Below are 23,573 nucleotides of genomic sequence, written 5' to 3' on the forward strand. Positions count from 1 at the left end.
TTCACACCTGTCGCATAAGTACCTAAGTCTCGTTAGAATTTCTTTAATTTTGTTGCATGAGTGCATGGCCGGCTCTGTCCCCTCGGCAACCAATGTCTGCTGGATGGCACCTTTATGCTGCTGATTCCAGTCGTTGAATACAGCGGCTGCTGAGCAGGAGGAGGCAGGAGCGGCGGCGGCGGCGGTGATGTGGCCGTCCCTCCCTGCCGGCTCGCCGCCGACGCTGCCTGGCGGCCGACGGGCGAGGCTCCCCGATCGATCGTCAGGCCCGCGCGGCCGCGGCGGCGGCGGCGACGGCGGCAGACACCGGCCGGACCTCGCTGCCGCTGTGGCCGGCGCCACGCTGCCGACCCAGGTAAGGGCGACGCTGACGCCGCCGCGCCGGGCGCCCAGCCCGTGACCGGGTCAGGGGTCAGGGCACCGGGGCAGGGCGCATGAGGGATGGTTGAATCCGGGTGGGAAGGTTTATTTGACGATGGGATTCTGCATTGGCCGTCGTGCGAAGCGTGGCGTTTATAAACAACACGCTACACACATTGTTTGCACAAAGATGCGATGCTCCATTTTAATTGAGTTCCTTACAACTATAGTCCGTCGCTCATGATTGTGGATCGCCGATGCGTGTGACGATCCCGAACTATCGACGTCTCGGGGTCGGGCAGGGGATCGGTCCGGGCATGCGTGTGGCTCGTCGGCACCCACCGTGCGCTGTTGCGTCTGCAGCCTCCGACACATTGATAACCGGCTATCGACTGGTTGAATCAGCGGGAACGTGTCGCTGGTTAATTGTGAGACGGTTGGGATGGGTGGATTATTAGTCTCGTAATGAGCTGATAGCTCCGCAATGTTGAAGCAAAGGCGACTCTGAGTTCAGATTCACGATAAGTCACGAGGCTCTCGTAAGCCACTGCTCAAGTCCGGCTTGTTACTAATCTCTGCACCTTTTTCACCAGCAATTTATTTTAAGATCGAACCAACAAGGACTATGGAACATTCCAGTGTATGTCATTCCAGGAGTACATACAGACTAGTTCCTGCTTACTTTTAAAAATGAAACCATTGCCGCTCGTTTTTCAATTCAGATCTATTATTTATGTACTTCTGGTGTTCTGAGCCCATTCGTTGCAAATTCCTAAGTATAAGTTATATTCCTATAATTCCTATATTCCTAAATTCCTATATATAAGGTTTTCATCCCCCGCTTAACAACTAAGCTCTGGCCCTGCTTCCGGATTTTTTTCACCCTCCCCCCCCCCGCTCAACAACTTTTTATCTGAGTCAATTTTGAGTCAACTCACTTGACTCAACAAAAAATTTGAGTCAAGTTTGAGTCGACTCATATTTTCATCGAGCCGCTTGAGTCATGAGTCGAGTCAAGGGAAAAATCAGCTCCTTGTTTGAGTCAGAGTTGAGGCAAGGCTTTCTGAAGTTGAATGATGAATCGAGTCGGCAAATTTTTTTGAGTCGAGCACAACCCTGCTTCTTAGTTGTGCTATCGGTGATTCCCTACTGTCCTAAGAGTAAACCATGATAAATAAGGGTATTATATTTAGGTAAAGTTTTCATACCTACTTATTTACTAATTCTACCTTACCTCTCCAGTCTCCACCACCCGTTCAGCAATTTCTTTTTTACTTTGACAGAAATGTCTTGTTCTGTTGACTGTGTGAAGAGCCGTGCCTTGACAAAGTGTGCCCGACTTCAGATATAATATCATTCGGATCCATTTTAAGCCACGTTTGAATGTGCATTCAGATTGGTAGGAACTGGTCGAGTCTACGGGAATAGAGAAGACCTGAAAGTTTTCGGATCTAACTAGTTAGTTTTGCTTAGATCAAGAAGTTTTCAACTTAATGAAGTTAAATTAGAAAAGCTTATCATAACTTATCAAAACAGGCTTATTTCTATTCATTTAAATATCCTCTTTGCAGTCCGGATTCCAAACCGTTCTAAAGAATAACGGCAAAAGACTTGTGACTTAAAATTCTAAAGAATAACGGCAAACGACTTGTGACTTAAAATTTCAGGTTTCGGTTTGCGATATACTAAAACGAACAAAGTAGGTAGGTAATCTTGAAAACGAATCATTTCCATCTCCCATAATGCTCGAAGACAGGAAACCAATAGAAAGCAGACGTCCTTAGGTCATTTTTTTATCATGATGTTTGTCATCAGGCACCAGTGATAGAGGCCGTGGAATAGGTGTGCGTACAGTCTTTTTTTTGGGGGGGGTTCACTTCACCATCGGATCTGCAGTGTGCGCACAACCCGCGCTCCGCTCTCTTAGCTCACTGCGCTTCAATTAAACCTACTTGCAAGTTATATATTAATCCGACGTGATTCGGGACATCGGTGGGGGAGCCCGAAAACGTTATTAAAATTAAGGTTATTAAAAGGAGACGGTCATTAAAAACGACGATGCCTTATTTATTGAACCGATTTAACGAGCGTGAGTCTCACTAAATAAACTTTAAATCTTCCCTATTATCAGCTAATAAAAAGAAGCCGTACGTCTTTAGCTACGGAAACCTTTTGCATAAACTGGCCATGTTTCGATGATTCTATTCGACAATTTTTTTTAGGCATGCTCCATTCATTGAAACACCTGTTATGTGTTTACCTCAGCAATACGGATAGACTGAGCTACAAAATGACTTTTTTCGGTCAGAATATTACCCTGACTTGTGTTCAACTTTTGAAGTTGACCGTTTTAGGCCAAATTTAACACCTGTGTCTGTAGACGACAGAAGCACAGCGAGAGTAATTGGATACACTATACACTACATACGATGGCATTGAAGCATTGTTGCATAAAACTGTTAGCGTAAAAAGTCTCTTGGACAGTTCTTGGATCTTAGTCTCTATGCCAAAACGTTTCCGGAGTTACAATACAACTTTTCTGCAAGATTCAACATTGGTTTAATCATAGGAAAATAATATTTTTGATAACAAATCTATTGTTTGAGTTAATTGCTAAAGGTTATCGAAAAAGTGAAATTGTTTAGGTTGGTACTTGCTTATATTGATTCGGCAATAGCTTTATTTCATATAAAATTATATCAGGAACAATTATCATGAAGTCCGTTTTCGATATCTTTTTCTGGACGCTCTACCGTTTGAATATAACTGACCATCGAGACTCGAATATAAGAGACTCATACCTCGCACCTCAAATATTAGTTTCCTAGATATTTGTTATGTGCTTAGGGCTGCTCAGTTCTTATGCTGACCATATTTATCCGTCGCTCTCGTGCTCGCAAAAACCGGACTGTGATTTTGGGACTGTATTCAGCTAGACCGGTTTTTGGTGAGGTGACACATGCCCACATATGCGTTACAGTCCGACAAGAACGTATGCACATAGACACTGGAAGGACAGCACAACACTTATCTGTGACTACACAATTTTAAGTGGTCATACAGGTGCAAAGATATCAACACCAATCACGTGACGCGGTGGTGACTGGGGTTGGCGGTGGGATTTGACAGATGTGTGCGCCTCGGTCGACGGCTGCACACTGCGGTACTTGGGCCCATGGGGCACCCGATACCGAGCTGTTGACGTCATCTCGTTCGCTGACGTCACACCTACCCTCCTTTGTTCCTCCAAGCCTGGTGTAGGTCAAAGACCGCGTGTGTGCGTGGCCGAGGCGACCGATAAAGGACTTCAGACAACGTGGTCGTCTGAATTGTCATTTACCATACGCTCTCTAAATCAACACTGGCGGCGCACAGACACTTGTCCTCTACTCTAGAACGGTGTGTGGCACCGCAGGCGCGGTGCGCTGACGGCCTCCCGTGTGACCTCCGCCGCAGGGCACCGGGCGCGCGGCGCGACCATGCCCTGAGGTGATGGTGAGCTCAGCAGAGGCCGAGCCGGCACCCGGAGCTCGTGGTCGCTGACCGGTCGGTGCCATGGGGACCAGCTGCTCCACCACGTCCACCGCCTCGGACGAGTCCATCAACAAATATGGAGACAGGTGAGCGCACGGAGCAACCGTGGCTTTTCTGTTTTAGTTGTGATAAATTTCTTTTAGAATGCAATTGAATATTTTAAGAAATGTCATGGCATGATGAAATGTTGGTAAACACGATTTAAAAAAGACATTGAAGAACGATGAGAAGTTGCTTCCCGGCTGAGACATTTGGATATCTAATGACTATCAAGAAAGTCAAAATAATTACAAGCAAATAAGTTTGATATTATCCACGGCACTTACGTCGTTTTTATTCAATCTTCATGAGCTGATGGCGGAGGCGCTCGCCTCTGCGTCAGCCCCGCTGCCGGTCTCCGTGTTTCTGTGACCCCATGCGCCGCTCCCGCGCTGGGGACCGGCCCCGCGTCCAGGCTCATAACGCACGCCCATACGAATTAGTGGCATTACGCGACACTGCCTTATGAGACGGCGCCCAATGGATTTCGGATAATCTGGCCCGCTTATTGGTGCTCTGCTCAACTGTTGACATTGATTATTATGTTGGTCCGGTGGAGGGGCGCCTCCGTGGCGCGCCCCGACTGCCCTCCGCAGTCCAGGGGGTCGTACCGCGGCTGATGACTGATGGTGGCGTGCTGCCCCTGCTCGACTGCCAAATGTCAACGGTCATGACTAATTTCTAGGAGACAAGTAGCTAATTTCAACACATTTCATGTTCATTTTTTCTTGACTATAACTTTGTCATTAAATGTGATCATCGTAATATTAAAATGAGATTGAGGTAATGGCTTTTGATAGTAACCTAAGTAGTTTTCAGATGAAGAAGAATGACAATTAATTGCCACTGAAGAAGCGATTAATGCTCATGAGCTATGCTGTCTCCTTATAGCCAGTACTTTATTTAACGGACTTACGCCTTTATAACCAAGTTTCTATGCGGAACATGCCACATGATATACCATTCTGGAGACTAATGCTATAAATTGAGGCGAGCCAATCAGTTTTTCTTATTATACCTTAAATGTCTTTGCATTATCCTAAGTGTTTGCATATGACCGGTCTGCCCAGTTTTACAAGGGAGAAATGCAGGAACATATAAAGAATAACATTAATTATTTAGTATCTGTGACAAAATAAATAGACACTCTGCTATCTATTCCGGACAGTTTCGTAACTGCAGATAAAGTAATGATAGATATTGTGTGCTCGGTTATTATGCCCGTTCTAAATGATACGCACAGGTTAATTGTGTTTTACGTCATGCTGTGCCTGTAGCCACTCGCCTTTTCAATGTAATGGCAAAAATTGCCGATGTAATTTTTCTTAAAAGTGAGATGTTGTAACCGGTATATGGGTCTGAGCCGTTCTGACCACGGACCCCTGCCCCTGCACTGACCCGTCCACTGTGGCCGCTGCAGGGCGGCGGCGGAGAAGGCGGCGCGCGAAGGGCCGCCGGCCGACAGCCCGCCCTACACACCCAGCTCGCTGCACTCGTGGGGCTCCGGCTCCGCCGTGGGCACCGAGCACCCGATGTCCACCGTCGGACAGCGTCAGGTGGACACGGTCGACACCGAACACCAGGACAACTGTGAGCAGACGCTCGCGGCGGCCGATAGCCCCGGTCTGGCCGGGCCCAGACTTGACCGGGTCTCCCGACCCGACCCCGTCAGACTCCATGTCATAGTTACTCTCATCTCTTTTTAATCTGCCTCATGTAATTCAATGTGTGTTGTCATCTAAAAATTACGCGATAGCCAACTGATGATCATCCGATATCGTTTTTTCTCTCTCGTTTGTACTTTTTAAATAGCATAGCCAGTCTCTATTGAAGTGAAAATGTACCTTCTTACGCAAATTGCTAGATATATATGAGGCATTGAGACTTACTCTACACCCGGTATCCCGTGTATCCGCTGTCTGGTCGCTGTCTGTACTATGTCTCGCACCGCTGCGGCTGTTGGCAGCGCTCGCCACGCATAACATTCAGCGCGCTCGGCGCTGTTGCACCTGATGTCGGCAGCGATGCGCGTGCCGGCGCCCACACAGCAGGCCGTCAGCAAGAGCTCCTCGTCCACCGACCAGCCGCTGCTCGATCCGGGCCTGCCCGACCTCAGTAAACTCAGTGAGCTCGTCCGCAGCCTCGTCACCGGAGACATCAACTACGTCAAACCGATCCTCAAGCCGCGGAAAATCTGCATCTACACATGTGGCGATCTCCAAGGTAAGTAAACTTGATTGCTTTCGGATCCAGCGTTCTTTATGAATTATGCTTCGGCTTCCTAACAGGATCTTCCGTTTCTGCTTTCCAAATTCCAATCATGCGATATTTTACTCATGCAATGCTTATTCTTATCTTCTTGTGAAATGACTTTTCTTCTGGCACTGATGAGAGAATGCACTATGTAGTGCATCAAAACAATTCATCGGATCGCTCAACGAAAACGGCCAGGAATGATTGACTACACATAAACTTACCTGTCATAGTAGACTAACCCGCAGCACCTAGCAGCGCTGCGGTACAGCCTACCCATCAGGCAGGCGGCGCCGGCTCCGGTGGGCTGCTGCCAGAGAAGCGAACATTTAGCAGTATGTTACTGAATATGTCCGTGACTGTACCAAACGTTTCCAGGCTGAAGTATGACGTCATTTTTTTCTATCCGTCAGACACAATAATGGAGCGGTCATCACTCATGGACTACGTATACCCGAAACTGCGCATGTACTGCATCGAGAGAGGTTACGAGCTTAACGTGATCGACTTGCACTGGGGCCTACCGGATGAACATTTAAACGACCACTCCCTCAAAGAGCTTTGCCTGAACGAGCTTAAAAGTGAGTGCCAGGAACACGGAAGTACAATTTTTGTACCAATTTCCGGGAGACATTGTGGAGGTTAATGTCTTATTATGTAGTTTTGGGTATAGGTACTACCTTAGGCCTCTTACGTAACAGCAGGCTGTTATATAACGGCCTATAATATTTTTGATGCCCGTAATTCTTCAATCGATTTATATAGGTTTTGTGATTGCATCTAGCATTATTGGCCTGCTCTTTTGAAATGTGATGGATTATTGGTAGGATTATGAAGCATGTCGATACGAAATGAAAATTTCGTCATTGTGACGCTAAATTAGGTGCAAGACAAAATACCAATAAGAAGAGATTATGCGTCGAACACCCGGCGATTAATATATCCGTGTTTAGCAGCAGGCTTCGACAGTTGCATAAGCATTTAATTATGAAAGTTTTGTCGATCTCACTTCATGCAATGACGATGGCAAATTCTTGTGACCTTCCCCAGGTCACGCCAAAGATTCACATGTGGTGACCATCGTGTTTTTGAACGATACCTTCGGCAACCCGCTGCTGCCCCGGTGCATCGAAGGTCCGGACTTCGACCAGGCGGTGTCGCGGATAGAGGATGAAAAGGTACTTGAGCTAGCTATCCAATGTGAACGACGGCAATGCAAAGGGCACCGCGAAACGCATTACTTACCGTGATGTCCGATGTAAGCGGCTTAAAAGAAATATGAATCATTCTAAATTGAGCTAATGAATACATTAGTTGTAAATCAATATGCTTAATATGAAAACTTTATTTTATGAATGTCGGCACTATGTATGTTTCTTATACCGTAAGACCGCATTCCGATGCCGTACGCTCGCTGTTTTTGTGTTCTGGCAGGACCGGGAACTGCTCTGGACGTGGTACCAATGGGACGAGAACGCCTCGCCTCCGTGCTACCGGCTGGCCCCCATCAGCACACAGATCCCCGATATCAAGGTACGGTCCTCGTCGCTACGGCGGGCTAGTTTCGTGCGATTTCATTCAGAAACAAACTTTGCCATTTGGTGAAGTCATGGCTGTTGGGATCTACGGTTGTTGGCTTCGCTCAGAGGGTATCATAAGATATGTTGAATTTCCTCTCTGACCCGAGCCTTCATTCATTAGTTAGAGTAAAAGGAATGGTCAGCTGATATAGTCAGTCAGCTGTAATCTATATGATCCGCTGAAGGAACATAATATAAAGGTCTTGTGTTAACTTGTACGCACAGGAAATGACAGCGGAGAAAAGGGCAGACGCCATCAAGGAGTGGCGGCATATCGTCAAAGAAATGATGAACACCATGCGAAAGGCATTCAATCAAGAACAAAAGGAAAAGTATCTCACCTCGGTCATGGAACAGGTAAGGGGGAAGCAGTACCTATTCTAAAAGGTCTAAAAGTCTAAAAGGTGTTGTGTTTTACATTTATCTACAGTGTTGATTATTATGTTCTAGCAATGCAATGTGTAGTAACTGCCCCTCCGCTATTTCCAGGAAATCAAGCAGGCAGTATTTTTGAACCAGCAGTCGGCGAAGCGGTGTCTGTGGCTGTGCCGACGGTTCACCCACTTTCCGTCACACAACGTTCCCGAGGACGCCAAATCGTACATCTCCACCGAGCCGGAATCAAAGAAACGGCTCGACATTCTCAAGTCAGAGCTGAAGGTGGGTGAGGTTGGAGAAGCTTAGTGACGTCAGCGAGCTACTTAATTACGTCAAAATCAACCATGTCTAAATAATTCATAAATTTGCTTAAAATGATGCGTTATTAGCGTGCTCATATTTGACCGAGCCTCATTTATTCCGCCAGGAGCGGCTGGATGAAACGCGAATGCTCAAATTTATGGTCAAGTGGCACACGGGCGGCATGGACGTGAAACACAGCGAGCATAAACAGTTCGTGGAGGACCTGTGCGCACAGTTTTCACCCCTCATCATTTCAGTCATCGATAATGTTCTGTCTGAGGACGAATCCAAGGTGAGACTTCGGCATCGGTGTAATGGAGACATTTTTCACTATCGAAACATTGTGGTTACTCCTATAGGTACGTGAAAACGGAACTTTTGTTAAAGGTGGCAGTTATGTCCTCTTGACTTCTCGCCATCGTGACAGCTGCCGTGATGCTGATGAATAATGACTATGTTCCACCGCAGCTTTCACACATTCAGGAAGAGTTGAAGACCTACCTTGGCGTGGAGAAGCGACTTTTCCACGAGCTGATGCAACAGTCGCTGGCGTGTAAAAACCGCTTCAGCCGGTTCCACGGCCGGCCAGAGATGCTCGTCAAAATCCGAAGGTAAACCATTATACAGCTATCGAGTACGTTATCTGTGATGCCTCTGACTTTAGCTGCGCTCTTTTACTCTCATCTATGAAATTTAACTCCTATTGCCTGTTTCCGGATTAACGCTAATTTCGTTCCAATCGGCGTGTCATGTTAGCCCGGCAGTTGCTGGGGTATTTCGCCACCCACCGTTTGCTGGGGGGGGGGGGGCGTTAAACGCCCCCAGCCGATAACTCGAGAACCAATAGGCGCAGCGAAACGCACGAGGCGGCAAACGAAAGAACGCGACGAGACGCTTCAGATGAGTACTTTAAAGTTGAATTTGGAGGTCACAGGTCGGGTCAAGGTCAGGTCAAACACCTGAAATCGGGCTTTCAGTAGCATGAACTTCAGGACTTCGCAATGGGCGCCTCTCGTCATAAACTCTGTCAAAACGGTGCACAATCCATCATATAAGGCCTACAAGAGTGTCAGCTCCATGTAGGGGTCAGTCAAGCATAGGTCAAGGTCAAGGTCAGGTCAACCGGGTAGGCACATATCCCCGAAAATCAAAACTGATATTCGCAGCCTGTGACACGTGTTTTATAGGTAATTTGGGGCGTAGAACACGATGGTGACATTCATTTTATCATATGTGTACGTGTTTGGCTCAAAAAGTTCAATTTAAGAAATGCATGTATCATGGTCGTGAAGTAGTCACGAGAAATTGCCAAGATTCAGTTCAAGATTTTGGAAAATGCGGAACGATAATCAATAATCGAAGATAGCCATTTGATTGTTCATGGTATTGGCAGTCTAGTGGCGTTTACTGCATGTCTGTATGTCTGTTCTATGATTTTATATGATTTTTTGAACATATGCCGTTTTTGGTCGAAAACTCAGAAATCATGACGTCACTAAAACCTCGATATCTCAAAAATTTTCGGACCGATTTTTTTGAAACTTTGTCACAAGGAACTTCAATCTATTCCCTACAGGTACCCAAAATTTGGCGCGCCTGCGGCGCGCCGTTTTTATGCTATGGCCCGGAGAAAAAAGTGGGGGCGTTTAACGCCCCCCCCCCCCCAGCAACTCGCGGGTTAGGATACCAGGTCCGCTGGTAATTCAGCTTCAGCAGCGACTATGGGATAATTCTGAGCTCTGTTGGTCTCCCCAGGTACCTGAACAATGACTCCTGCGTGCCGCTGATTCTTCACGGGAGGGCCGGCTGCGGCAAATCGTCGCTCGTGGCCAAGGTGGCAGAACAGTGCGGCAACTGGCTCAACAATCCGCAGCTCAGCGTACGATTTATCGGTGAGAATCATTACACATTACACAATGTGCTCTCAGTTACCGCTTGTGCTCATCACAAACTCAAACGAAAATCGCACCGTGACATCTGTAAAATTGCTTCAGTGATGAAGCGTCCATCTAGAGTGTCCACTGTCCAACTTTCTGAATTTCGCGCACAATCCAGAAAATGTGTCTCGTTTACGGCAACTGCCTTCCCTATCCGCGGTACAGGTCTGACACCGGACAGCAGCACTACCGAGCTGGTTCTGCGCAGCATTGCCGAGCAGTGCTGCGTTCTGTACGGAGAGCACTCGGCCACCGTCAGCAAGGTTAGACAGTCCACTGGACTCCGCGCGGGCTGAGGAACGCTGAGTTTATCGTAGCCGAGTCGGCTCGGTCGGGTTTCATCATTGCTTTTGTTTTCGCTTCGGGCGCCTAAGTTGTAAAGATATCCGTGCGGTGATAATTCAAATAAGTTTTGAATTATTTACGTTTATTCTTAAAAAGAGTTTAAGCAAATTTGATGCATTTTGCATTGAACATCACGATGCATAAACATGTTACATAAAACTTGGCTGTCTTGACCCGGTACATGGCCTCTTTTGCAGGGTATTGGAGACCTGAACACATATCTGGCTCGCGTTCTGAGCAAGGCCAGCGCCGCGCGTCCCCTGGTGGTCATCATAGATGGACTCGACCAGGTCAGTCACGCAGCGGAAACACAATAAAAAATGTTCCATTGCCATTTCGCATCCAACCGTCTTTCAGCGATAGGTACCGACCGGTTGCACAGTCTCGAAATCATAATTCGCCATTAAAATGGTGCTTTCCGGTACAGTACATCATATCTTTAGGCGTACGCTCTTGCTGCCATCTGATGGCAGAAATATCACGTGCGGCGCAGTATACCAGCAGGCGTTAAATGGTAGCGTCATCTAGCAGCAATCATTTACTGTAGTCCGGTGCAGTCTACCTTCAGGTGTGCGTCACTGCGGCCATCTAGCAATAGCGCTTTCGGGTGTTTTGCGGTGCAGTATACCTACAGACGTTGAATGGTAGCGTTATCTAGCGGCAATAATATCGGCTGTCTTCCGGTGCAGTCTACCTTCGGGCGTGCGTTACTGCTGCCATCTAGCGATAGCTCTGTCGGGTGCTGTGCGGTACAGTATACCTACAGGCGTTGAATGGTAGTGTCATCTAGCGGCAATAATATCGGCTGTCTTCCAGTGCAGTCTAACTTCAGGCGTGCGTTACTGCTGCCATCTAGCGATAGCTCTGTCGGGTGCTGTGCGGTACAGTAGTTATACCTACAGGCGTTGAATGGTAGTGTCATCTAGCGGCAATAATATCGGCTGTCTTCCAGTGCAGTCTAACTTCAGGCGTGCGTTACTGCTGCCATCTAGCGATAGCTCTGTCGGGTGCTGTGCGGTACAGTATACGTACAGGCGTTGAATGGTAGTGTCATCTAGCGGCAATAATATCGACTGTCTTCCGGTGCAGTCTACCTGGTAACCGGACAAAAGATCGTAAAGCAGAAGATCGTATGGCAGAAGATCGTAGGCAGTTGATCGTATGCAAAATATCGTAATGGATAAAGATCGTACGACATAATGCTCGTATGGACAAAAGATCGTATTCGCTAAAGATCGTCAAGGAAAATGATCGTATGCCAAAAAGTCGTAATGGATAAAGATCGTACGACATAATGATCGTATGGACAAAAGATCGTATTCGCTAAAGATCGTCAAGGAAAATGATCGTATGCCAAAAAGTCGTAATGGATAAAGATCGTACGGCATAATGCTCGTATGGACAAAAGATCGTATTCGCTAAAGATCGTCAAGGAAAATGATCGTACGCCAAATGATCGTATGAGATAAAGATCGTACTGTCAAAATATGGTATTCACATGGTGCAGCCCAACTCCAGCGCATACAAAGCTTATCAATTTCTGTGTTCGCGTAGTAAGTGGCCGTCGTAAGCTCGACCATACATTGATGTTATTTCAGAGCTTAGATGGCTCAATGACACCTAAAAGCAACGCGTTGTATATGTGCCGAATAAATGAATGTATGTGCTGCCGTTTTCATGTAGGTACCTATTTGAAGTGAATACAACTAAACCCATGTTCCCCCCCCCCCCCACCGCCTGGAAGGTTAAAATGTTGCTTAAAGGGACTATCCCACCTTTAACATGGGGTTTGAGTTGAGATAGCCAAGTTTGCGGCGAGGTTCAGAAACCACTATCTATCTAGGTTGCAACCCCCGCGGCCTCTTGGTGTTGAAGAAATTCGTTAATCGTTCCCTTCATTTGAAAATGGGCCTTGTACAAGGCCCTATCTTCAACCATGGAGCGACCGTTAGTGTGACGTCACCTCGTTTAGTCATTCTGATTTAAATGGGTTTGTTCGTTGAAAAATCGCTTAAAACTTGGTCTGAACTTTGTTGTGGTGCCTACAGAGTAAAAAGAATCAGCTTTATGGCAGTAATGTGGCCTGGGGAAGGAGGTAATTTTGGGCTGTGACGTCACATATTTGAAAGTTTGTGTGTTTGGAATATGGGAAGCCTAAGATGTTTAATGAAAAATAAATGCCAGAACCGTGTTCCTGGTCATCCAATCTATAAAGTCGGGCACAATTTAACTGGTTTTAACAACATTTTAGAAGGTGGGATAGTCCCGGCAGTTGCTAGGGTATTTCGCCACCCACCGTTTGCTGGGGGGGGGGGGCGCGTTAAACGCCCCCAGCCAATAACTCGAGAACCAATAGGCGCAGCGAAACGAACGAGGCGGCAAACGAAAGAACGCGACGAGACGCTTCCGATGAGTACTTTAAAGTTGAATTTTGAGGTCACAGGTCGGGTCAAGGTCAGGTCAAACACCTGAAATCGGACTTTCAGTAGCATGGACTTCAGGGAATTCGCAATGGGCGCCTCTCGCCATAAACTCTGTCAAAACGGTGCACAATCCATCATATAAGGCCTACAAGAGTGTCAGCTCCATGTAGGGGTCAGTCAAGCATAGGTCAGGGTCAAGGTCAGGTCAACCGGGTGGGCACATATCCCCGAAAATCAAAACTGATATTTGCAGCCTGTGGCACATGTTTTATGGGTAATTTGGGGCGTAGAACACGATGGTGACATTCATTTGATCATATGTGTACGTGTTTGGCTAAAAAAGTTCAATTTAAGAAATGCATGTATAATGGTCGTGAAGTAGTCACGAGAAATTGCCAAGATTCAGTTCAAGATTTTGGAAAATGCGGAACGATAATCAACAATCGAAGATAGCCATTTGATTGTTCATGGTATTGGCAGTCTAATGGCGTTTACGGCATGTCTGTATCTCTATTCTGTGATTTTATATGATTTTTTGAACATATGCCGTTTTTGGTCGAAAACTCAGAAATCATGACGTCACTAAAACCTCGATATCTCAAAAATTTTCCAACTGATTTTTTTTTAAACTTTGTCACAATAAACTTCAATCAATTCCCTATAGGTACCCAAAATTTGCCGCGCCTGCGGCGCGCCGTTTTTATGCTATGGCCCGGCGAAAAAAAGTGGGGACGTTTAACGCCCCCCCCCTCCCCCAGTAACTCGCGGGTTAAGCGGCTGAAGTAAACGGCGTTAAAAATACTTTTTCCTTCGCACTGTTACATTTTCATATTGAATCGTCATCGCTTTACGAGTCATCAACAGATGTTTATCGCGTTATCAGTTATCACTATCGAAGTCGCAATTCTCCTAGTTATAGGATCCTAGTTTCAATCCAATCCTAGTTATAGGAGTCATTGTTATTGAAGGCCAGTTAAAGATGTCAATTGTCCATCATTGGTTCGAAATCGCCCCAGTAATTACCGAGTTACTGAAATGGGAACACATTTGGCACCTCTTCTTTTTGTATTTTGCACGTGCATTGGGGGTCACTCACATAGATCAAGGGTATCCGACCTTTGGTAGAAGGGATGCAGCTACCCTATAAAAACTACCGCAAGACAATTGCTCAAGCCGCTGCTGAGATATGGGCCTCTCAAAATCATTACTTTTGCAAAACTGCTTGAACACCCTTGACTTCTCACGTGGCACGTGCCACGACGGCCACTGAGATGCATCAAAAGTAGTCAATCACGGGGAAGAAGGGATGGGGCTACCCAGCAAAAAAGACCGCAGGCCAATCGGTTCAGCGGTTGCTGAGATATAAGCCTCTCAAAAGCGTTACAGGCCGGGCCGGGCCGGGCCGGGCCGCTCATACTGAGATTTTCCCGTTATATTCAAAAGACTTCGCTTCGCTCGCTGCGCTCGCTCGCTCGTAACAACACTATTCTATACGATTATTTACTTTACGAACGTAACGTTACGATCTTTTGTCGAACGATCTTTTACAACATACGATCTTTATCTTACGATCATTTTCCTACGATCTTTTTTGTACGATCCATTGCTTTACGATCTTTTGCTTACGATCCTTGGTCGTACGATCTTTTGCGACATACGATATTTATCTTACGATCATTTTCCTACGATCTTTTTCATACGATCAATTGCTTTACGATCTTTTGCTTACGATCTTTTTGTCGTGCGATCTTTTACAACATACGATCTTTATCTTACGATCATTTTCGTACGATCTTTTGCATACGATCAATTGCTTTACGATCTTTTGCTTACGATCTTTTAACCGTACGATCTTTTACAACATACGATCTTTATCTTACGATCATTTTCGTACGATCTTCTTCCATACGATCTTCTGTCTTACGATCTTTTGTCACGTAATCGTCTACCTTCAGGCGTGCGTTACTGCTGCCATCTAGCGATGGTGGTGTCGGCCAGTATATGATGCAGCACGCACCAGCCATTCTAACACGAACTTGGGCGTCGGGTCTTACAGTTATAACGTTTTGTCGGAACGGTCTTCTGTTGACCGATGCTTGAAAAATTACACAACTATAGCAACCAACCAAGAATTTCTTACTCCGGGCTATGGGCTGAAGTAAGTCATTTAAGGGAAGCGCTTTCAACGGGCCGAAACAAATAACACAATTTATCTTTAATCAGAATAGGTACTGCAAATCCACTCCTGATTGAATCCTCAGTCTCTCGGTCGTGTGTAGCATGATGAAAGCGAATGTAAATTGTGTCCAATCGACCTAAAAATGCAAATGTAGCCAGTCTCCCTACCTGACGTTTGTTTTATGTTTGTGCCATTTGGCAGGTCCGGTCGTACAGCACCCGGAAGATGGACTGGGTGCCCAAGGAGTTGCCCGAGCACACCAAACTCATCCTCACCATGGCCGACGACTGTGAGGAGTTTGCCGATCTGGAGAAAAAGATCGACGACAAATCCTGCTTCCTGAAGGTAGGTCCACAATATCCTGCATATCAGATGGATAGAACTCGAAGCTCGATGCCTGCGGGACCGATGGCGCATCTTTTGCAGCTACCTTCTGTGCTAAGTTGCACGGATATCCGTTTCAATTACCATCTGAGTTTATGTGAAATTAAACGATTACTGAAAGTTGGCCCGAAGAGTAGAAGTTTGACTTAATTCACCGTATGCATTCGGATTTCCCATTCACCCTGTCGACTAGGTTGGGCCTCTCACGACGGAAGAGGCCACCAACATTCTGGACAACATTCTGAAGGACAACAATCGTAAGATCAACAAGGGCCAGCGCGAGGTGGTGAACCGGTACATCGCCGAGTGTCCACTGCCGCTCTACGTGGAGGTCAGTGGATGGTCTCACAGGGGCATGGGTCAGTCACAGGCGCTCAGGAGTGGGTCTCTAGTGAAGAGTTGTCTCAGGTCGGTCAGAACGGGTGCCACTGAGTGGAATAAAAGTAATGCTCGTATACTCTGAGAACTAAGAGTATTATCTCGCTGGTCTTATAGGAGACTTCAGATGCTTAAAAGTTATAGCGCTTATGAGCCGAGCATTATAATCCTTATGTACAGTTGATCTTTCTGTGACAGGAAGTAGCATATTTCCAGGGTTTAGTCCTCTTCATATATTTCGATTATTCAGTTGATTTCGCCAATCCGCGAATATTGACATTGACGACGGTGAGTGTGGCCTCATTACGAGTGGGATGGTTTATATGACGATTGATGGGACTACCTATCCCACAGGCGGTCGGTATGACCACGTGCAACTGGACGGGCGGCGAGGAGCACCTGGCGCTCCGCTCCACCCTGGTGGAGCAGATTCACGTCGTACTGGACGAGCTGGAGCGAGAGGTCGGCGCCGTGCCGGTACGTAGTCCATACACATCATACCACACCACGTATATCTCGGGTAAATGTTATTTCAACGCAATACCTACTGTAATGACGTCCTTGTGTCACCTCGAAATATGACCTCAATGTTTGTGCTTACCGAGAACGTTCATGATTGTATTTATTATTGTTTCTTTCTGACTGTTTTAGAACACTTGGATGCCATAATCTTCTGCTGCTTATACTGCGTCATTTTTCCCAGGTTTCTCGAATTCTCGGCTACTTAACGGCGGCCAGGCAGGGTCTCAGCGACTCTGAGATCATGGACCTCCTCTCTTGTGACGAGGAGGTTCTCAACGAGATTTTCGTCTACAACACGCCACCCGGTGAGAAGTTTGAGTTACTCTACTGGCTCGGACTGCGGTTTTACTTAATGTTTAGCCCATAATGGGCCTCACCTTTGTTCCAATGTTAGTTTTTTCTGTTTTGGCCCGCTGATCAAAGTCCTCAGACTCTAGCTAACACTGATGGATGAATCACGCGCCTCTTTCCGCTTTGGACAGTGCGCCGGTGTCCGTCCATCCTGTGGACGCAGATCTCTTCTCGGCTCTCTCCGTTCCTCATGAAGACCATCGTGTCGGGACTCTGCCTGACCACCTGGAAGGACAACACGTTCTCAAAGGTGGCCCGCGAGCGCTACTTCAAACAGGAGCAGCAGTTCACTCCGTGCATGGCGCTCTTTGATTACTTCACGGTGAGAACTCAACCGGGCCGGCTGAGGATGGGTTTTCCTGAGCAATTCAGCGGTTTTGTGACGGCAGTGGGCGGCACACAGGTCTGGCAGGCAGCGTAAGGGGCACATGAACTGCGGAGACTATTAAACAGCTAATGGGTTTCATCTATATTACCTAATGTTCTAGTTCTAACAGTTGCAGGGCCAATTTTACTGTGTGGCGCAGGTACTTTGGTAACTACATTATCTAGTTGCATTTATAAAATGTATCGGCAGTGGCAAAACTGTCCATTCTACTAATTTACAGCAGCTCAGTTTCAGTAATATTGCGAAATTTCTATTAGCTCAATAGAATGCAGGAGCGCAGGGCTCGAGGTCAATCGATAATGAACTTACTGGCCGCAGAAATCGCTGGTTTATTGCCTAGTAACAGGACAAAGGCGTCGGAAGTGCTGGCATAGATGACGCGTATCGCTGTTCACCGAGAAAGCATTGGATTGGAAGTTAAAGTTCCAATGTCTCAGAGGGTGGTGATTGATGGATGGCTGTTGACTAATTTAGAACTGGGAACCAGATTTCAACCGACTTCTTTGCAGAATAGAAATCGGTCATCGATAGTCGATACTTTTGTTCTGTCACTGTAAACCTGTCGCACTAGCGGACGCCTTTGTCCAACCTGGATCTACCATTTCTTTTCAGGTGACCCGTTTTGTTTTAATCTCCGTGGTTATATCTGCATTATCTCTCTGCTGTCTGTGTGCAGGGCAAGTGGGCGAACGGCCGAAAGAAGCCTGTGCTGTTGCCAAACGGCGAGCAGGCCATGGACGCCGACGGCCAGCCGCTGGAGCTGGAGCGCTTCATCATGGACCAGCCCATCCGATACCGCAGCAGGTATGGGGGATTCCACAGGCATCGGGAACTCAGTCTTTCCATAGTACGGCAGGCATTGCAACTTAATCCTTTATTTAGCTTCTTCGTTTCCGCACCGTATGCTGCGAACCGTGCAAAGTTTTAGCTTCATTCGATTTTTTGGCAAAGATAAATAGAAATTATGCGAGATCCGATCGTCCGGCGATTTAAAACAATCAGAAAGTAGACATTTGCCAGATGCCGCAGAGCTTGCGAAATATACATATTAAAGCATTGATCCAAGCGATGAGTAGGTAAGTTGTTCTTATGCGCATGAATCCCAGAAGGTAACCCGCCCCGCCCCGTTCCGGTTTTGTCCAGATACAACCGGCGCAGGCTGGATGAGCTGCCGTACCAGGTGTTCCAGCTCACCGGAAACATCTTGGACGACTTTGTGCTGAACAACGAATGGGTCTACGACAAGCTCTGCGGCTCGACGGCCTACCAGGTGAGTGCGGAGTGCCGAACACCGGAGGCTGCTGACCAGACGTTTTGAATTTTGAATAGAGGCTTACCTGATTCTTTGTGACCGCCAAGGCTCGCTCTTGCTCGCTAAATGTCACTTGACTGGGCAAATGTATGCCTTACTCGGTCGTTTCATTTTCGGCTTCTTACAAGTATGAAAGCACGCTGTTGATAAAGGTTTCGCCACTTTTGCTCGCGAGCGTGCTAAAGTGCCTCTTTAATTTGCTTTGATAAGAAGGAAGATGAAACCACTCAATTAATAATTCCCGTAAAAAAATGGCCACACGAGATTGTGTGCACCTGTTGTATATGGCACAGTCACTATTAATAAAACCTCCAGTACTCGGATGACTCAAGCCTACCTCAGAGCATCAAAAACACACCACCATCACCCACACACCGACCCGCTCCTTCTCAGGTGCTGGAGGACGTCAGTCTGGCCATGAGTAAGGACCCGGACAACAAGGAGCTGCAGCTGTTCCGCGAGCTGCTAGAGCTCAGCAGCTACGCGCTGGGCTGCGACGGACGCCAGTTTTACACACAGTTCTACGGCCGACTCATGCAGTTTATGAAGGAGGAGGAGAACCAGAAGCAGTACCCGGTGAGCGGCTGTCTCGGTGGCTGCTCCAGGGTGACGGGCTATTAGCAGTCGGCTTGTGATAGAACGGGGAAGGGTGTAGGGCTTAATGACAACTGCATCCGTCTTCTGGGAAAGCTAGTCATCCATGTGATGCAATGCGTTAATGTAAGATAAGAGGATTTTCTCGTTGATTCAAGCAATCTTTTCAAAGACGCCAAACCCTTTCTTGGCCGACAATTACAGGATACGTTTTTCCTTTCTACCTGTAACCCGTATACCACCGGGGTCATATGAGCGACATTCATCCCGTTCCGAACGGGATTCAGTGAGGCTCAAAATATCGCCTCCACCCTGATCCGGCCAGAGCCTGCCTCAGTCGGTATTTTCCACTGTCTCCTGTCGCCGGCCGCGGCTGCAGCCGGTGCGGCGGAGATGGCTCCGTCTGACCGTTTTTCTGCGTCCGTCCGCAGCTGATGAAGGCCATCCATGACAAGGCTTTCAGCGCGCCGGAGCCGTCTCTGATCCCGCTGGGATTCATCCTGCAGGAGCCCGGTCAGGCCGAGCCGCCCGTCAATGACAACGTCTACTTTAACCAGCTGTACCGGTCAGTGGCGCAGTACCGGCCCGGGGGGTCACCGCTGCTGGGTCGATTACATTGTGCTAGCTCGTAGCTGATACTGTACCCACAAGGCTGACATTTCTATGTGTTGTAAAAATTAGATTTATGGCTTGTAAATTTGTGTTATGTTGGGCAGCGTACCAAACGGTACTGGTGCTTGGATGTTCCACTGGATGACTTTCAGTCATTTATATTATTATCTGGCTGTGGCACGTAAATAATTAATAAATTTATTAAGCAAGACTTTCATCGATTGCTTGTAAAGCATGGTCAGTGCTCCCTTCCATTTGCTGTTAGGCAACAACTAAGCACGCACAAACTAAGCGCTCTATGCACTATGCAGCATACCGCTCACTGCTCATTTATCCCTGCCGGCCGCCGGGTACCTTATCAGCACATCTCTACCACACAATCCCGCCTTTTTCTGTGTCTCGACAGGGCGAAGCAGAACCCACACCACGTGATCACGGTGTCTCACACGCGCGGCGAGATAGCCGTCTGGAACATCTACACCATGCAGGCGGTGCGCACTCTCAAGGGCATCCACCAGCCGCAGAGCCTCAAAATGATCGACGAGTACCGATGTCTGGTGCGTATGGCGTGTTCGCTCATGTACTGATTGAAAGGCCAGGAAGGGTGGGCAAGATGGCTTGGAGGTCGGGTTTTTGTCTTGTGAATTGATAACGCTTTGTGTTTGACTTCTGCTAGAATTGACTTCGACGTGTCTTGTCATCTATCGGATCATGCTTAAGCAGACAGTGATATTTACTTCAGCCGCTCACTGCATATTTATTGTTATAGTGTACACTTGCCTTCAGCATCGTTCACGTATCGCAACTGCCGCCTACCTGTATGCCTCATTCTACTAAGAATCCTGATCCCCACTGCGGCTACGACGCGTCGGCCCCGTGTGATCTGGCTTCCGGTTTCATTTTGTTTTTGCATACCGTTTTTCTCTTCTTCCAGGTACTTTCCGGTCGTGAGCTGAAGATCTACAACTTCGACGAGGGCCTGTTCGTGATGAAGCTGAAACAGATAATGAACCAGAAGATGCCCTACTACGGGCTGCACAACCAGGATCACGTGGTGGCCCTCTCCAGGGACAGGATGTACGTCAACATGATGAATCTGCAGAACGGGGACTGTGTCGCCACCTTCAAGGTACGCTTCCGTAAAAAACAACACTTGGAGTGTTTCTCCGAAGATGTCGAATTTGACTCTGCCACTCTCTTCTCCGAAAAGATAATCAGGTTTATTTAATTGCACACCTTTGATACGTATTCGATAAAAGATATATTACATGGATGTATTATGAATGGCGTTTTCCTCTGTCCGTCTCCTCGGCTCATTAGGTCAACTCTTAGGGACATTTAAGTCTATCGGTGCATCTCCTTCTCATGCTCATCAAAGACTGATATCCCTCCTCTTGGCGGCCAGGTGGGCGAGGACCGGTTCCTGAACTCGCTGATCGTCTCCGACGACGGCCGAATCTGCGTCTGCGGCGACGAGACGCAGAAGCCGTTCCCGCTGCTGGTCTGGGACCTGCAGAGCAGGAAGCTGATGTACGACCTGCGCATCCCGCACCACGAGTTTGTGACGCGCCTGGCGGCCATCACCTCAGAGGGACACTACGTCTGCTGCGGCTGCAGGGAGGTGGGTACTGATTTGATTTGTCTGAAGGAGGGCGATGATAGGGTGCTACTCCTGGCCCACTCGCGGATGTGAGTAGCTGGGTGCAAGGCTACGTCTGCTGTAGGGCGGCGAGGGGGAAATGCCCCATATGCTTTTACTGCAACCGGGAGAGGACCCAGCATAAACCGCGACTGTTGTGATGTCACAATGTAACATCGTTTCACGTTTTACCACGATGGCTTACTGTAAGGCTTAGCTCGGAGACTGCGTTTGACAGAATGCTATGACCTTGCTCCATTACAGTGCCTATAGTGACCACTACGCCATACCTAAGCCGAACAACCGATTTGACCTCATCCCTCTCGTCGGTTTCGTCTTCCCCAGGTGGATGAGCCGTCGTCGCCCACCTTCGTCGTAGTGTACGACCTCCAGAGTGGCACCCTGTTCAAAAAGTGCAAGCTGGGCGTCAACGTGGTCTCCATGGCCATCTCGTCGCAAAGCAGCTGCATCGTGGTTGGCCTGGAGGACTGCATGGTGGTCGTAATCGATCTCATCTCAGGTATTCCGACGATACGTGGGGGGCCTCGTTATGTCGGTATTGTGGACAATCTAGTAATGGAGGGCTGTGTGAGGCGTGGGGCGTTATGGTGCTTCGTTATATGTGGTGTCACGCTATGATCTGGTTAGGGACAGGTAATCAAACTAAGTGCGGTTTTTATGTGTATTTGGAGGTGGGTAGTGCTTCGTAGGCGTTGATTCTGTAGTACCTGTCGAAGAAACCCTTCGTTGGCCATGCAAATGTGTCGGCAAAGAGATTGCATGATCCAGTCCTGTGACAGTCATGACGCTGCATCATTGCGCCTTTTTTGCAAACATTGCTTGCAACATTCTTCGAGCTCCAGTGTGACGCATGGATCGTTGACCTCTGACCCCGCGTCGCGCAGGAAATACTCGGTGGAACCTGAAGGGTCACACGGCCCCGCCGGACGCCATCAGGTTCGACAACCGCGGCCACAAGTTTCTGACGTTCGACTCCGAGGGCCGCGACAGGTGGGTCGAAGGCCATGGGTGATCAGGGAGTCCGTGGCCGTGTCCTGCACCCGATAGTCTTACCAATCTCACTAACTCTCCTCCCGAGTCCCGGTATCCGTTCCCCATGCAGACCAAGTCTCGCCATCAGGTCCATCTGACCGTTCACCCCCTCCATTTGTTGCATTGTGGATCTCAAAGCATCCCATAACCCGCCTCCTCGTTGCATGATCATGATGGTCGATGCATGCCAAACTTTACCCCCCCCCCCATCTCCCGGTCGGCAGGTCTGTGCGCGTCTGGGAGCTGATGACCGGCAACTCCCTGGGCGTGTTCACTCCCGACCAGACCATCACCGCCTGCGACCTCTCCGGCGACGGGCGGGCCGTCATATTCGCCCTCAAAGGCCGCAGTCACATCGTGACGCTGGCGCTGTGCCACGGCCAAGGCCTGGAGCTGCCGCAGGTCAAACAGTACGGCAGCGAACAGAACCAGGGCAAGACGTTCGACCTCTCGCAGGCCGGGTAAGTGAACTAGGGAGAGGAGGGGGAGACGCTGGCATTGCCTCGTGAGATAGGAGGCCTGTGTATCAATATTTACAACCTTTTTTAACGCTGTGTTGTAACGCGAAGACGCGGCTCTGAACCCAGACTGTTGAGCTGTCTCATCTCATGCTATCATAACTGAGCAGCCGCCTGATCGTCGTGTCCGTTTAGTCACGCCCCGACCGCTCCGTCCCCAGAACGTGGACCAACAATGACAAGAGTCTGTGGGGCAACTGAGGGCCGGCCGGCCGGTGACCCGCCCACCGTCGGTCGGAGGGGGGACGGCGCGGCCGGTCCGTGCGCCCGGCCGGCCGCCGCCGCCCGCCCGTCGTCAGCGCGCCGGCAGACGCCGATATGCAACGGCGCCGGCCCGCAGTCCGCAGTTCGCAGCGCGCACGGAGCCCGTACCGTCTGTCGCACACAGTGTCGGTGTCACAAGTTTTCTATGTCTCCAGCTGTGCGAGTGACTGGTTGTACTGTTAACGGAACTGAAATAAAAATCACAAAACAACGACGCCGTCAGGTGG

The 23,573-nt window shown here is 48.3% G+C and overlaps 1 protein-coding gene across 2 annotated transcripts; it reads left to right on the forward strand.

Annotated features, from left to right (window-relative positions):
• The first annotated feature begins 195 nt into the window (after positions 1-195).
• Positions 196-23,558, forward strand: LOC122387830 (NACHT and WD repeat domain-containing protein 2-like). 2 transcript variants are annotated; one of them, XM_043378372.1, is made up of 30 exons: positions 196-355; positions 3,817-3,980; positions 5,354-5,523; positions 5,956-6,156; positions 6,600-6,767; positions 7,237-7,364; positions 7,621-7,719; positions 7,992-8,123; positions 8,256-8,426; positions 8,572-8,739; positions 8,916-9,058; positions 10,203-10,339; positions 10,550-10,647; positions 10,927-11,019; positions 15,533-15,676; positions 15,909-16,046; positions 16,448-16,570; positions 16,797-16,920; positions 17,098-17,288; positions 18,031-18,158; positions 18,498-18,624; positions 19,060-19,242; positions 19,692-19,825; positions 20,279-20,429; positions 20,807-21,001; positions 21,278-21,493; positions 21,857-22,031; positions 22,417-22,522; positions 22,789-23,025; positions 23,244-23,558. In XM_043378372.1, exons 2-30 carry the CDS (start codon positions 3,916-3,918, stop codon positions 23,281-23,283), a joined length of 4,185 nt encoding a protein of 1,394 aa, XP_043234307.1. In that variant the 5' UTR covers positions 196-355; positions 3,817-3,915; the 3' UTR covers positions 23,284-23,558. The 2 variants fall into 2 exon arrangements, with proteins under 2 accessions (XP_043234307.1, XP_043234306.1); XM_043378371.1 differs by having other exon boundaries at positions 281-355; positions 5,923-6,156.
• Positions 23,559-23,573: the final 15 nt, after the last annotated feature.

This window comes from Amphibalanus amphitrite, unplaced genomic scaffold (genome assembly GCF_019059575.1).
Source record: "Amphibalanus amphitrite isolate SeventyFive unplaced genomic scaffold, NRLGWU_Aamphi_draft 000299F_arrow, whole genome shotgun sequence".
Classification (NCBI taxonomy): Eukaryota; Metazoa; Arthropoda; class Thecostraca; order Balanomorpha; family Balanidae; genus Amphibalanus; species Amphibalanus amphitrite.